At 35.0% G+C, this 16,162-nt stretch overlaps 1 protein-coding gene across 5 annotated transcripts in view; it reads left to right on the top strand.

The window, feature by feature from the left end:
* The window catches only part of RASGRF2 (Ras protein specific guanine nucleotide releasing factor 2), a 120,868-nt gene that overhangs the window by 97,271 nt on the left and 7,435 nt on the right, over nucleotides 1-16,162 (top strand). For 4 of the 5 annotated variants that reach the window (XM_062599690.1, XM_062599689.1, XM_062599688.1 and 1 more), the window contains exons 19-24: nucleotides 6,144-6,256; nucleotides 11,134-11,194; nucleotides 11,843-11,946; nucleotides 12,566-12,650; nucleotides 13,282-13,479; nucleotides 15,356-15,435. In XM_062599690.1, the coding sequence (XP_062455674.1) occupies nucleotides 6,144-6,256; nucleotides 11,134-11,194; nucleotides 11,843-11,946; nucleotides 12,566-12,650; nucleotides 13,282-13,479; nucleotides 15,356-15,435 (641 nt within the window). Of the gene's footprint in view, nucleotides 1-6,143; nucleotides 6,257-11,133; nucleotides 11,195-11,842; nucleotides 11,947-12,565; nucleotides 12,651-13,281; nucleotides 13,480-15,355; nucleotides 15,436-16,162 lie in introns of those variants that run through there. The other variant, XM_062599692.1, reaches the window with a different exon arrangement.

Genomic DNA, 16,162 nt, shown 5'->3' with positions numbered 1-16,162 from the left:
GCACATGAAACTGAGTGAAGACAAAGCAATCATCTTTTGCTTGCTTTTAGGGTTGAATAGTTTAGGGTTGAGTTTTCCTGATGACCAATTATAAGATCTTTTGTCTCTTTTCCAAATGTGTGAACGTCTTGATGCAGTTGAATTTATGAAAACTTCCCTCAGCTCAAGCATATGTGATGAAGTGTGCTTTTATACTGGTAAATGAAATATTATTGCAGTTCCAGTTAACTGTAACAAAGTTTGATCTTCTATGTCTTGAGTCATTCCACTGATTTCATTGAAATGACTATGTATTTACACTTTGGCATGAGAACAGATATATATATTAAAATTGTAAGCCATCTATTTTAAAATATACTAGCTTTCCTGAAAACAATCATTCAATAATCTCTCTGCCCTCCTGGATATCTCATATTCTTGTCTTTCAGCAGGATTTTATGTTTAGCCCTTTATTCTAGAGTGATCAGTTAGCCACTCTAATAGCTACTCTAGGGTAGCCAGTAGCAATGATGATCTTTCTCAGTGTCTGTGCCCATCTGCTATTTTCAGACTGCTTTTGCAGCTGGGGGCAAAGGAAAATGGGTCTGCACACCACATCTCCACTTTGTGTGTGTACTCATAGAGACAACCAAAGACTGACTCTGGCTTTACTTGCAGTTTTCCCTCCCTTTCATATTTGATATTTAAAACCTTGATTAGATTTTTTTTTTCCTCCTTTGCTAATTAAAAACTCTTCCATCCTCTCCCTCTGAGCATTTTCTCTTCCAGGTGCCAGGCTATAAAACTTTCCCATCTGACTGTCGTTATGTGAAAGTCCCGCTGACTTCTATCTTTTCCTGGCATTCCTTCCTACTTAGTGTGTATCTGGTTACTTCACCTTCCATTTCAGAACTCTCACTGTCTTGTTCTTTCCACGTGGTTCTCATTTTATCCTTTAACTTCTCCCTCTTTCCTTGCAACAGATTTGTCTTCAGTTTCACTTGTTAGTGGCTTATGGACTGAAAGATCCTTATGATGTAGTTATTCACAGTATGAAGACACACGACTAGGAAGAGATTGCAGTTCATTGAATCCTGTTATTTATAATGATAATACTAACTGCATTTGTGAGCGTATGTGGAAATACATTGGGCTGTGCGTGTCAAAGTTAGGAATCTTCCAAAGCAACTGAATTGCAAAGCTGTCATCTTGCTTTCTTCTCTGCCTGGAAAAAAGCTTCCAACTTGGAAGGAATTCTAGGTCACTTAATTAGAGCTGTCCCTCAGTCTAAGATGAGCACAGTACCCTAAAAGCTTTGGATATGATGCTCCGGAGCATGGCCCATTCCTTTGAGTCATTTGTGCTTGCCAGAACTTCTGGAAGAACATTCCATTCTTGAGTCTGCTCTGAGCATAATGTTAAGAAACAGAAAATTAGAATAAAAAAGGAGAAAATAATGAGTCCAAATGTATTCAGCAAAGTCAGTCATGAGTGAGTAGTGTTATATTTATCCTGACAAATTGTACTTCCTCCTCCTTCTCTTCACACGGCAATCATAGGACTCTGAAGCCAGTCTGCCAATTGGCTTTTTTGCCTTATAAATGAATGCCTGAGAAATAGTTAGAAAGTTGGCTGTATTTTTAAGAGCTGAACTGAGGTGAGTTTATTTTTACATGAAGCATGTAGTGTTCTGTTGAAGTTGGATAATGCAATTCAGTGAAAGGGTTCCTTGTAAAATTTCTTTGCAAGTTCTCCATATATTTTTTTCTCTTTCTCTGCCCCTTCCCTCCCTCTCTCACTGTGTTTTTTGTAGTCTTTATCACTGATGTACCCAGATGTTTTCAAAAATAAATCAGGTTCTTAGGTTTTAACTCCCTTCTGTTTGTCTGTGTTATTCAAAGTTTCCTCACATTGTTGAAAAGAAGGATTTTTCCTCTCACTTAGGAAGGTTTGAAGAAAGGAGGTGAGGAAAAATGTTTGTGATTTCAGTGAGCCCATGTTGAAACTTGGACATGATATAATCTTTATTTGCTCTGTATAATACTTTCTGTAAAAAACACCTATAGTAAATCTACATGTTTCTAATTGTACCTCACCAGCACAGCTAAATGTTCTTTTCCTTGCTTCCTGCTACCTTTTTTGCATTCCATTTTCTTCTGGCCAGTGAGTCCAAATCCATCACTCTCTCTGTTGACTCACCTGAAGAGATTTCTTTTGAGCAATGTATGAGGCACTTCTTATGCTGCTGCACATCTTCTCCTGCTCCTCCTCCTTGTTCAACTCATCAATTGTCATTCTCTCTATAGCTGCACATTTCACAAGTAGTTCTGTACAGTAAATATTAATTAAGTAATATTAAGTAAATATTAAATAAATAAGGAAGAAATATCTTTTCCCACAAAACTAATGTTGATATTGGACTTAATTTTTTTAAAAGTTGAAATTCTGCTTGGAAATCCTAGTTAATTTATCTGCTTGAGACAAATGAAAATCTGAATTAAAACATAAAACTTCAGGTTAATATGGGCTCTAAAATGTGGTAGAAATGTGTTTTCACTCATGAAGGATTAAATCACTGAAAAAATTGAAATCTGCCCTTTGGAAAATTTAGAACTTCAGTGAGCAGTTCTTTTCTAAATGACTGTGCTCCTTCTTTGATAGAAATATTTCAATTAAAGGTCTCTTCAAATGTTGAGAGTCTAAATTCTGATGCATGTAGCTAAATGCAAATCAGTATAGCAGGTCTCCTTGAGTTTACCAGCTTTACTTCTACTCAGCAGAATGTAGGGAGCCTGTTTTATTCTGCCAGGCCTGCTAGGTGCAGCACTCCGTCTTGTGCTGAGAATGGTAGCAGTTATTGCTACTGCTTCCAAGTTACTGGTGAGACGGAGAGTTTCTGATCAGAAATGCTGAAGAATAGTGAAATATAGTAACAGATGACATAATAGATAAAATGTCACAGGATTTATCCAAGATTATTTTTAATATATATTTTAATATATAGACATATATATTTTAATGTATAGCTATGATGGATATAATTATATTTGGAAATAGTAATTAGGGATTTCTACTGGTATGTTTGTGTAATTTTGATATTCACCTTTCTACATAGGTGTAAGTACATGAAATGATCTGTCTGGATTTTTGGTTGTGTGTGTATGTGTGTGTGTATATATATATATATATGTATGTATGTGTATATATATATTATATATTACTCATCACACTGGCATCTCAACATCCCCCAGATAATTAACTTCAACACAAAAATAGATAGCTTTCCAATTTTCCTCTTAATTCTACCTTTTTTCATTCTTTTCCTCCCTATAGATTGTAAGGAACAGTTGGCACACTGTTATAAAAAAGAAAATTTCCCTGCAGAAAAAGGAGATGTTGAGCAGAATAGCTGCAGAAGTTGCCTGTATATAGGGGCCTGATCTGGTCTACGGGAAGTCTGTACTGTGAGGTGACTTCAAGCTGAGGTTAGGCTGGGCTGGAATTATTGCCAGCAGCTTTTACTGAAAGAATCACACAAACCAGTACATCTTCTAGTTATAATCCCTGATCACTCTGTGTCGTGTCATCTATGATAGTTTGAGCTGGCTGCACTGATAAAGCGTCTGGGATTTCTGTTTGTCTGAGATCAGAAAAGCAGGTTTTTCCACTGTGAAGTTTCCTCCAAAGCCAGTGGAATTGAAGCAAAAGCTAGTTTTAACCCGAAGAAATAAGTGTTCATAAGAGTTTGCTACCTAAATAAATATATAGCTAGATAGATTGATATAGAAATAAATATATAAAAAAACTCAGCAATTACAGGACTACTGTCTCATGGCAATTACTCTGATACCTGCAAACATATTTTGCTCTTGACATATATTATACCTACCTGAGAATTAGGTTGTAAGCATTCAAAAACTGAGAGAGTGCCTGATTTTTGCTGAACTGATATTGAGAAGTGAGGCTTTCCCATCCTGATTCATAAATGAAATAACTATGAAAAATCTAGCCTCTTTTTATTATAATTTTAGCTGCAAACTTTCTGTAGAAAAAATACCCTATAGTGAAAATAATCAACTGGTTATGGTTTTAAAAATATATTTGCAAATAAAATCCTGATACTGTAGTTGTGATCTGCCCATTTACAGTGGCAGGTCAGAATTTTATCCAACATGCTAAATGAGAATGTTAGATTTGTCAGTTCTTGGATGCCTTTTCTGTTTAGGGTTGATATTTTTCTAGCGTGACTACTAAAGATGCTTTCCATACCCAGCTTCTCTTATACAGTGTCTACCATTCAGCTGCAGAACAGAAAATGCCAATTTTAATTACACTGGTTGCTGAAAGCATAAATCTATGCAGAACCTTTCAGAATTTCTCCTTCAGTTAAATACAGTTTTGTATCCCAAAAATTTTTCCTTTAAAAGGTATTAGAGTGAACAGAGTTCTCATGTATTATATTCCTCATGCTTTCATACCATTAAAAAAAAAAAAAAAAACTCCTTTTGCAAACAGTCTAAAATAGTTTTAAAGGAAGCATTTTGAACAAAGACTATCTAGAACAGAAAACTTATTCTGTAAAACCAACAAATGCAGTATCCAAAATTAATTTTTGTTCTATTTCTAAAGTACCTGGTTTCCTGTTCAAAGCCTGATATTGCATGCATCTAGTTCTCTAATATCCTACTAATACGGACAAATGTTGCAAAATACTAATTCATAAGTATTAGTTGGTTTCAAAATGTGAATTTGTTCTGGCCAAAAAGAGAACTTCTGAAGAATAAGAACAACATGCCTATAGCAAGAGGGAGGTGTCCAAGGTTTTCCTGGCGAGTGACAGCAAGGTCTTTCCAAGCACAAATGAAGTCTGGCTTGTCTTGTGGTGCTGACAGTAAACTTCCTCAAAAGGTACTAACCTCAGTTATGACACCACATTCTCTAAAGAGTATGTGTCCTCCCCATATTTTAGATATTTCAACCATCCATGCACTAAATATCACCTCCCCTTGTAACTCCAGGTGCCTTTCAGTACTCCCACATCCCTTCAAGTGAAAAGCATGGTGCGAGGATGTGCGTCTTAGTAGTAAGGGTGATTCTCCCCAGAGCCATTTATCTGTTTCCCTTCCAGGGCAAGGGGGTGAATTCCTAAAATCATGGCCATTTAGGAGCATGTTGCAACTGAAGAGGTGGTTACTAGTTCTTTGGAAAAATGGCATATACAGCTTGCACAAAGATGCCAAACATTTCCCAGTTTCAGTAACTTTGTGCTTTTGTTTCCAGGGAAACAAGTGATGGATTGACACAAACATGGTTAAAGTCTTGCTTGCAAGTAACAATGTATTGTAAAGGAAGATCTACAGATACACTGGATGAGTAAAGATTCTGGTTTTAGTTTTCTTATCCAAATGCTGGCTTTGTAGTAAATACAAACATTTTTGAAGTCTACTTCAAGATTTACCTGTAAATTCCCACCTTAAAGTTTGTACGTCATTTTATTCTTTGATATTCGCTAATATCAGATAAACAGAGGTTGTGTGTGTTCCTGTTCTTAAATTGCAGTCCTGTGTAAGATACCAGCCTGCATTTGAATGATTAAAATACTGAAATGCTTTAGCACAGTGCTGTAGAGTACTAGTATGATTTATTGAACTTACTAGGTTGACTGCTCCACTATGTGGAATGAAAGGCAGATCTTTCCAAAAAGCTGAGTTTCAGATGAAAAGTATCAGTGATACAGACAGATGAATTGAGAAACTCAATAAAACAGTAAAAAAAAAAAAAAAAAAAAAAAAAAAACAGTGTCCAGCTTTGCTAGGCAATAGTTTCAACACAGCAGCTCAACTGTTTTTGAGTTTTTATGGTACTCACAGGAAAAGAAAGGATAACGTGTTCTATGGATATTTGTGAGATGCTGTTCTTTCTTCAGAACAGAAAGGGTAAGTGATTTGCATGGTGTGATAAACAATGGTCAGAAAGGGGATAACTTTTAGCCTTTCAGGCTTCCAGTTTTGTGTTCTGTTCACTGTAAGAGACCTCCAACATCTCTGTCTTTTCATACCTAATAGGACAAAAAAAGAAAAGGGAAAAAAAATCACAGAAATGTGTATTTTAAATTACATTAATAGTTTTAAAACAAAAGGAAGTAAAATTATTTTCCTTTGCAGGATTTTGACCTGAACAATGAGCTGAAAATGAATGTGTTAAATTTACTAGAAGAAGTTTTGAGAGACCCAGACCTTCTACCACAAGAAAGGAAAGCTACTGCAAATATACTGAGGTAAATAGGTTTCTAGTTATTCACTGTAATTTTAAACTGTATCATGTGAAATAAATATGGTAATATACAGTATAGAAATCACAGAGTTTGTTTTTATCTAGTGTATTTAAATTTGCAGGTTTATTATGTGCTTTGTTAACTGTAAAGCAGGCTAGATGTTGTATTCTTCATCCAATAGCAAAATACTGCAGTTTAATTTGCAGTGATTGTGGGTTAGGAAACAGCAACCCACAACAATGCACAGCAGGAACTGAAGAATGATTAACCAAAGATCAGCGAAGAAATTGAGGAAAACTCAGCAATGTTTTATTTGCAGTGTGCTAAAATTCATTTGGAATTTGGTGATTTTAGACAACCATCAAATGTCAGAATATGTTTTAAATTTTGTTCATAAGTACATACCTCTTCAAAGTTTCACTTCAGATCATTTACCAGCCACTGGTTCAGTCTTTGTGCAATAGGGAAAAATGCTACCCAATAAACAACATGACCACTCATTAGACTACCTTGGAGACCTTCTGGCGCAGGAGTGAGCAATCCACCCTGCTAAGCCTAGTATGTCGTGACATAGTAATAATATATTTGTAGTTTTCTTTGTGTTGACAGCCATGTCTAAAATTCTTTGGGTATCTTACAGGGAGGAATTATTGTTTAATTAGTGGGATAAAATGAAAATGAAAAATGAAAATGAAAAGCCTTAAAGTTTTAGAGTAAAGCCTAGTCTGCATAACTAGGAGTACTGATTAGTTAGGGTTAAAAGACCTTATTCTGTTACTTAGGGCTGGTATTACGTAACCAACTGCCTGATCATACCAGGAGAGAGAAATCTGTGTAAGCATGTGAGTTCCTCCCGTATATGAGCATCTTTATACTGCTACACCATGAAATGGTAGCTTTGCTTTTCGACTCTTTCCTTCTAGCACTTAATACTTTAGTATCTAAGCATATTGTGTATGCTAGTTAATATAGTTAATTAGATATTTCCATTAAACTTTTTCAATGAACATTGATTTTTTTGACTATATTGTGAATTTTCACAGGGTTTTTCATTTGGCACAAAGAAAAAAATAAATTGGCTTTTAAGTTGTTCTAAAGAGGTGCTTGATGTCTGCCTTTACATCAAAAAGACCTTGTCATATCTAAATATGTAGTGAATCAGAATTCTTTTTCACCAGTCAGCCCTTACTATAGATTTTAGTTTCCCTACATTTCATTTTTCATAGGCTACTTTAGATTCTGAAAAGGAGAAGAACTCAGGATGAGGTTAGATATTAAGTATTTCTTCTTGCTCGCTCCATGTTCACATGCTCATGAAAGTTAGTTAGGGCTTTCAGGACAGTGTTGAAGTTTGAGCCTTTGTACAAGCATATGCCATGGACTGTCTTGATAGTTGTTGAATACTAATGTTTCTCTTTAGAAATTGCCACAGCCTTTCTGTGTATACATGTATACATGCATGTAAATTTATTGGGAAATCAGTCCTTTTCAATCATCTTCATTAGCAGATATTAGAGGAGGAGGAAAGGTGGGTTTGTATTCCAGAAATATTATGATCGGCTCTGGGAAAGACACAGTATAAAAACTGAATGGTGAAGAAGGTGTTTATGTGAGATACTGGACTGCTTCATGGCTCCTTGAGTCATCAAACAGAACAGCTGGTATCACATTGCATGATGTGATTTTTGTTCAATGGACTGACAGGATGTCAAGGCAGAAAAGCTTCTTTTTCTTTTTACTCAATATTATTCCTGAAAGCCAAACGAGCCTACTGAAGAGTGTTTTGTTTGAGATTTGATCAGCCTTATTTAGTAAACTCTGAAATCTTGATTAAATTTCTGGTGCTGAGGCAGAAACAGGCTTCCAACACTGAACCAGGAAGATTTATAGTTCAGACTGAACTGCGGTAGATAACTTTGGCTCATTAATAGACCATCCTGGAAAAAAATATATGATTCAAGAAGTGTTTTCTACTCCTTCTTTCTCAGAATAGATGTAAATGAAATATTCAGAGATATTGGATGGATGACCAATTTTCTACCCTATATAATCTCAGCAGACAGTATGTTTCAGACTATATATCACTAGCTTTTAAAATATTTTATATACAGTGAAAGAATAAGGAGACAGCTAGTTTGAGTCAGATTATAATTTTTTCTGCTAGAAAATAGTTCTATTTGGATTGTTCAAGCATGATGAATAGTTTAAATGAGAAACAGCTCTAAGTTTAGCTGATAACTCTAAGAATTAGAAAGTTATTTCAAATATAGTCACTTCCTTCATGTATAAGGATAACCACAGAGGTGGCATTCCATTCACTCCTCACTGTGGGGTGAACTGTTTAACAATCATGTAGAATCTTTCCTTACCCTTTCCTTTCTTTGATACCTCTTTTTGCTCGGACCTGAGCTTCTTACCCAGCTTGCAGGAGGCCATTCAGTGAGTCTAGTAGGAACTGCTCAAGCAGAGCTGAGAAGCTGGCTACATCTTCCTAGACCTCTATTAAAACAAAGTACCCTAAGGCCAGCAATAGTGCAGATTTGAAGTGAATGCTGTCAGAAAGTAATATTATCCAGTTCAGAGAAGTGTACTGCTCTCCGAAGATTTAAACTTAGAATATATATGGATAAAAGGAGAAGCTTTTTCATGAGAATGTTGTGTTAGAGGACAAGCACAAGATACCTCTTTAGAAAGAGGGATTCTAAATGAATTGAGGAAAGACTGCTTATGTAATATATGACACATACCGTGTTAGAGAGTATCAGGAAACAAAAGTTGGGGAAATGTCGAGTACCTAGAGCCTTTTAAGAATCTTGTCTTCCCTATTTTATTTTGTGTTAAGCAAGTACAGTCTTTTCTGTGTCTAAGATAAAAACTCCAGTAGAGTTTTATATACTTATATAAGGAACTCAAATGAGTTTACAAGATTACTGGAAGTACTTGGTGAAGGGCAAACCCTCTCTCTCTCTCTCTCTCTTTTTTTTTTTTTTTTTTTTTTTTTTATTGCCAGGAAAGCACATGCTCTTACCATATGATGAGCATTATCTTTCTACAGGCAATCAGTCATGAGATCCAGCACAAAATAAGCTACTAAGGAAAGACAGATTGCCAGTCTATTTACAGTTACTGAGGCTGCACACTGTTGTTTTTGGGAGAAGATACTGAGGGTTCTCCTAAGGAAGAAAACGTCAAAGACTTTGCATGGCATGCCTATGAGGCAAGGCATTTCCAGCTCCTGTGAAGAAGCTCCCACCCACATAGTACAGATTCCATCTCTTACACTAGTAGCTAGTGTCTCAAGGCAATATAATCCTTTTATTTTAACCCTATCCCCAACTGATACATGGAAAGTCTGTTTCTAAGGAGTGCAAAAATAAATAAAGAAAATACTTAGTTCACTTGCTCTGCTTTCTGACAGTATCAGTAGAACTGAGTCCTCTTTGAAAGTGGTCATCTAAACTTTTCCTTGAAAATTCCACTGATGAGTATTTCACAACTTCTGCAGAAAACCTATTTCAGTGGATACCCATTCTTGCAATTTGGTAGTTGAACTTAATGTTTAAACTAAATCTCCCTTGATGCCAAATCGATGCAGTGACTCTTTGCCCCATCACTGATGTTCTCTTTATACCCAGTCTTTTACATATCTCTCCCTAGATCTTCTCTTTTCTTAATTATATAAGTAATCTATTCAAGCTTTTCTTCTAGTCTATATTTGCCAAATCCTTTATCCTACTTGTTTGCTTGGAATCACACCAATTTTTATTTGGCATATGGTGGTGCTCAGACCAGACATAGTACTCCAGTTGAAATCTTAAGAATATCAAAGGAACAGAATTACAGATTACCTATGCTTTACATAGAATATACTTCTGTTGCAACTGGAGACGTCACCAACCTTTTTTTGCTACAGCAGAATTCTCAGAAATCCTTTAGAACAGGACCCTTCTAGGACTGAGGACTCATTGCACTAAATGCTCAACACAGAGAGCTTTTGTTTGCAGGCTAAATTATGTGCCAAGATACCACATCAGACTTGATAGAATTCAGTAGAATACTGATTACTTCTGCTAGGTTCATTTTTGACCCAGCACTCTGAAGTAACCCTAATAATCACAGGTTTACTAGAGAAGAAAACATGGACTAACACTTGTATCACTGAAAGCAAAGCACACGCTGGCTGCAAAGGAAATCTGCCAGCAGTCAGTAGTCTGTATCCTCACTCAGAGTTGTTTATGTGGGTCAGTGAACAGGATAGTGTAGTGCCAATAAAAAGGAACACTTCCAGAGAATCATTCGTTTATGCATCCATTTTTCAAACATTTCCCAAAGATATGTAGTGCAAATTTTAAGACTCAGAAAAAAGTCTTTTCGATGTATTTTTTTTTTTCCTTTAGGTTTCTAGTATTATTCAGCATTAAGAGAGCAAATATTTTTATTATTGTATTCTTTCTGCTTTTTTAGTGCCAGTCTGGTTCTTAAAAAGAAAGTCAATATTTGTCCATCACATTTCTCATCACGGAAGTCCAAGTTAGATAGGTTCACAAACCTTACGACTATAATTACCAAATTAGTACAAAAATTAACAACACTGTATTGTCATTAACCATTTTGCGGTATACGCTGTTCTTAGGGCAGCAATTTTAAGCCTCCAAGACCAATATTTTAGCTTACATGACTCTGATACTGTACCATTTTATATACTTTATTTAAAACCAGAAATTAGTTTTTGGATACAAGAAAGTTCTTTTTTTCCCTTAGTTCTTCAATTAGTTTTAGGATTTAATTTAGATGAGCATGATTTCCAAATTATGATAAGATTTTCTCATAACCATTGATACTATTATTTATATAGGATGTTTTGCCACTTAATTTTTCAGGGCCCTTTCTCAGGATGATCAAGATGATACTCACTTAAAAATAGAAGATATCATTCAAATGGTAAGTTCATCTTGAAATTTATACATAAATATTCCTATAGATTTGTGGTATGTTTAAGGTACTAAAATGTATCATAACTGCAGCTTTGCAGCTCTGGGCAGAAATACTGCTGTTTTATAATAGGAATGTACATTTCAGTTTAGAGAAAGTAAGAATTTGGAGCTCATGTCAAAGATGAACAACTCAAAATTTTAGGATTTGATTTTAAATCGTGATGCAAAAAAATGGATAAGACGTGAATAATAATGAAGTGATAATGTCTGTCTCCTCTGCACAGTAAAACAGTCATCAGAACCAAAAATTGACCTTCACTGACAAGGCCCGTCCTTCAAAGCATACTATGCATTAGATTAATCCAAAGAAGGGTGGACAATGAACTAGTTTAAGGGTGGTTATATATAAAGTAATGCAGAATACAAAAACTTTGATTTATCTACATCCATACTGAAAACTTAGTATAAGCTATGTGCATGTTTTCCTGCCAGTTTCCAGCTTGATGTTTACAATTTTTTGCTCAGTTCTTACTCTTTTATAACAAAAAACTTAATTAAAATTGTGTTGAAAGTGCACGTGAAGTTCTTAATACCTTGTACTTTGAAATGCTCCTTGATATTAAAAGAAATCATTAAGTCTTCTTATTTTTTGCAGTCAGAATGTCCAAAACCAGAGTGCTTTGAGACTTTGTCAGCCATGGAGCTTGCAGAGCAAATAACTCTTTTAGATCACATAGTTTTCAGAAGCATACCCTATGAGTAAGTGTTCTTCTACTGTTGATTGAAGTGAGTACTTTGGATGAGTTACTGACTGGAAGTTTTAGCCACTACACTAATTTATGTTACTGACAATCAGGCAAAATGGTTTGCATACATAACAGAATAATGTCCTTCGGCTATTTTTGTCATTGCTTGTGATCCTTCATAATCTGGCTGTGTTTTGAAAGACTGAGTTCATTTAGTCTGTTGCTAAGAAAAAATCCGTGATCTAGGGCTCTGGGCTAGTGATGGGTGAACATAGCAGGGAAGTGCTGAGTCTCTGGAGAGGGAGTGTCAAATCAACTTCATTCATACAGCAGTTTGTCATTAATATAACCATGTAAGCTGACAAGAACGATTTAAAATAAGGTCACAACACTGAAAATTAAGACAGGGAAATGGGGAAGAGATTCACTGAAATTCTTTAGAACATTTACTGCTTTGGACAGCATTAGTGATGTTACAGTGAAATGTTGGAATTAGTGTAAAGCTCTGTTATTAGCCTATAACAGAATAAAGTTTACTTGAAGTCCACTTAGGGTACAGTTACAGACAGAGTTTCTTTGTACTGAGGTTGTTAGTGACACTTTTGTTTGTTTTCTCACCCCTCAATTTCTAGAGAGTTTCTTGGGCAGGGCTGGATGAAACTGGATAAAAATGAGAGAACACCTTATATTATGAAAACTAGTCAACACTTTAATGATGTAAGTACTCATAGAAATATAGATTGCCTTTTAGGAACTCTCTTGACCCTTTCTATGATCTCTTGAATGTAAATATCTTTTAGAACAATGTGATATAATTTCTTACCTAGTAGTGTCTGAATGTTACAATCTTCTTATGATTAACCTTTTAAATCAAAGTATATAAAGAGTCTCACTTTTATGAATTGCTGTTCATCAGCAGCAGTTCAATGGCAATTTAATAGATTAGAACTTTTCAAACTATATTAAAATGACTTATTACAGAAGAAATTAAGTTTGTTCTTCAAAGATTAAATATATAAAAACAACTCTGTTTCATGAATGCCCTTGTGAGTCTCCATCCCTATGTTTGGTCTTTACCTATTTTCCTTACATTTACTGAGAGATTTTCAAATCTGTGTTAGTACTGTTGGCTTGGAGACATTCTTCATTGCATCTGATACCCTTCTTTTATATCATAATTCTCTCATGCTGCCTTGTAACATTGTTCTCAATATACTTTTTCTGTTTTTATTAAAAGCTATAAATTCTGCTGTGCATTAGTGTTATTTTCTGCTTTGTTCATTAATTAATGATGTTTTGAAAGTGTTAATATTTAAATGTCATAAATTCTTCCTCTTTATTTGGCCAGATGAGTAACCTTGTTGCCTCCCAAATCATGAATTATGCTGATGTCAGTTCCCGGGCTAACTCAATTGAGAAGTGGGTAGCAGTAGCAGATATTTGTCGATGTTTGCACAATTATAATGGTGTGTTAGAAATCACATCAGCCTTGAACAGAAGTGCAGTCTACAGACTGAAGAAAACATGGGCTAAAGTATCCAAGCAGGTAAGAAAAATGTGATTACAAATATGGATGTAGATTTCATTGGTCAGTATGTTGTCTAGGGAAAAAGATGTTGAGATACATATTTTCCCCATAAATAGTTCTATTTTGAAAATACTGTATTTACTGAAAAGTGTCAACTGCTGCTGACATTTCACTTCAAGGTATTTTGTATTTATTTTTCATATCAGTAATTAAATATGAGTAACAACAAACCGAATTCAATGGAAGTAGGAGGTGCCTAAGTCTAAGGCTTGAGCTTAAAGTATTGAAATGTCTGAGAAAACTTAATTTTGTTATTATTTAATTAGATATATTTAGATATACACATGTAGGTGGTGACTGGCTCCATCAACAGTAGTCATCTCAGGTGCTTAAAGTAGAAGCCTTATGTCCCTGCCTGTGCAGCAAGTCAGTATAAAGGTCAGCACTTCCTTTCAAGGTGCTGAGTTCTTTGCTGACCAGTAAGAAACCCTAGATATCCAGACCTCTTTCTCATTTAGGTCCTGAGTTTAGGTGCGGTGCATATCTCCTCTTACTCCTTGCCTTGTGACTGAGACTATCAGCAGCATGGTTGGCAATTTCCAGTAACAGCCAGGAGGACTTCCAGTAATGATGAAAAATAAAGACGAAAAATACTAGCTAGGTTGAAGACTATCCAGTCTTTTATGTTCTGTGTTTTGAACAGTTTGGAAGATACAAGTCTATGTTTTCTATAATTCAGAAATATATGAATATTTTAGTATGGTAGAATAACAGAGGAATAGGGTCAGCAGGACAGAAACAATCGCTTGTAATGTAGGTGGTATTTGGATACAGAGTTTGCTCCAGTCAATTGCTTTTTGCAGTTTTATGCATTTCCTCTTTTGGATATTTCTGCAGCTGCAGTGTTTGCAAAGCACTCAAGCAGCCCCAGAAATTAAATATACTTAGGATACATTCTGAGTTACTGCATTCTCTAGTCAGCTTATTCTCAGGTGCTTTATAGCTGATGCTACTTTCTTTTATTAAAAAAAAAAATCTTTCTATAGAAACTCTTAAAAGAGTTTACCACAAAAGAGTTTTATGTTTAGGATTTGTTTGATTTTGTAAACTCTAGCTTTAAACATTTTAAAAAACAGATTTGTGTTGTTGCAAACCTCTCCAGTGTGTACTGGAAACATTATCTGAGTATTTTACCAACCTGTTACCATAGAAGAAAAAGAAAGTGTCTTTTTCTGCCTACAGCTTTCTTTTTTTCTGAATGGAAATGCAGTTTCAAATATGACAAATTTCTCATGATTCTTCATGCTTTCTGAAGTCTATAACATAAATAAGTAATGAAAAGCTATTTTTTCACTTATTAAGCAACTAAGCCATTATGAGATCTACTGAAAATAATTCTTATAAGATAGTAATATCCTTTCCCATGGGTATTCAGCTTTTATGGGACACTTAGAGGCAAAATCATTTTCAAGAGCTTCAGCCAGCTTAGTGCAAGCTTGAGACAGTGGACATCCTTTATTCTCATTAATTTCAGTAAATTCAGTTTAGGATACTTAGCAACATGTGAGATAAGGTCTCAAATGTCTTTGTAAACACAGTAAAATGAATTTCTGACCATTAGTTTAATGAGCTTGCCTTTTTTCCTGAACTTGCTAGCTAATAATAGTGTAGATGATGTGATGATGTATCACTCAAAGGAAGATCTTCAATATTGCCTAATCTCCATTTTCAGAAATATATTAGAAACTACAGTGAAGCTAAGTTCTTAATGCCTATATTATTATTTTTGAAAATGCTATGAAGATGCTAAGTGAATTAAATAGTCTTTTTAAAAAACTAATCCCAGTCGTTCATGTGCAATAGCAATGACTTTTGTAACATGTTCTCTTTCTAGACAAAAGCTCTCATGGACAAGCTTCAGAAGACTGTATCATCTGAAGGAAGATTTAAAAATCTTAGAGAAACACTGAAAAAGTATGCTTCCCTACATAATGTAGTTGTATTTTGTTATCAACTGTGGTTAGTATATGTGAAAGATGAGTTGGCTTTGAGTTAGCTTTAATATAATCTTGGATGATATTTTTACCTAATAACCTTTTAAAATCTAGTTTTATTCTATTTGGGGTTATTATTTTGCTGAATATCCTGTGATTTAGTACTACCTCTGATAGATAAATATAATGTCTCTGGAGAATTACTGAAACAAATTAAGCTATTATTCTGTGTGAAATATTCCCGGTTGGGGGTTTTACTTACACTGATAAACTTTCTCAGTAAGTGTAGGACCAGGTTTTTAACTAAAGGTTCATATTCAAAAACATCTTAGAGAGTTCAGTCTAATGTTTCTGTAAAGTTCCCGATCCAGCTAAGAAGTTTAGAACTTAAGAATGTCCATGAGTTAGATCAAAGATCCATTCCCCCCCCCCTTTTTTTTTTCTGACAGCAGCTGATAGATGATACTTAGGAACATAAGAACCAGACAAATATACGGTGATAGTTCCTCTCCTATAGCCTCGCAACCCTTCTAGTCTGACATTTTGGAATTCATCAAAAGAGTTTTTATCTTTCTATAATAGTCCTTGAATTTTTTTTTTCTTTCATTGATTTGCCAAATTATGTTTGACCTTAAGTAACTTTGGTGTCCAAAATAACCTGTGGCAAAGGTTTTATGGATTATATATGTGTTGTCTCCAACTGCTTG

The sequence above is a fragment of the Rhea pennata genome, chromosome Z, assembly GCF_028389875.1.
Source record: "Rhea pennata isolate bPtePen1 chromosome Z, bPtePen1.pri, whole genome shotgun sequence".
NCBI lineage: Eukaryota > Metazoa > Chordata > Aves > Rheiformes > Rheidae > Rhea > Rhea pennata.
The sequence above is the reverse complement of the archived record's forward strand: the minus strand, read 5'-3'. Positions and strand labels throughout refer to the sequence as shown.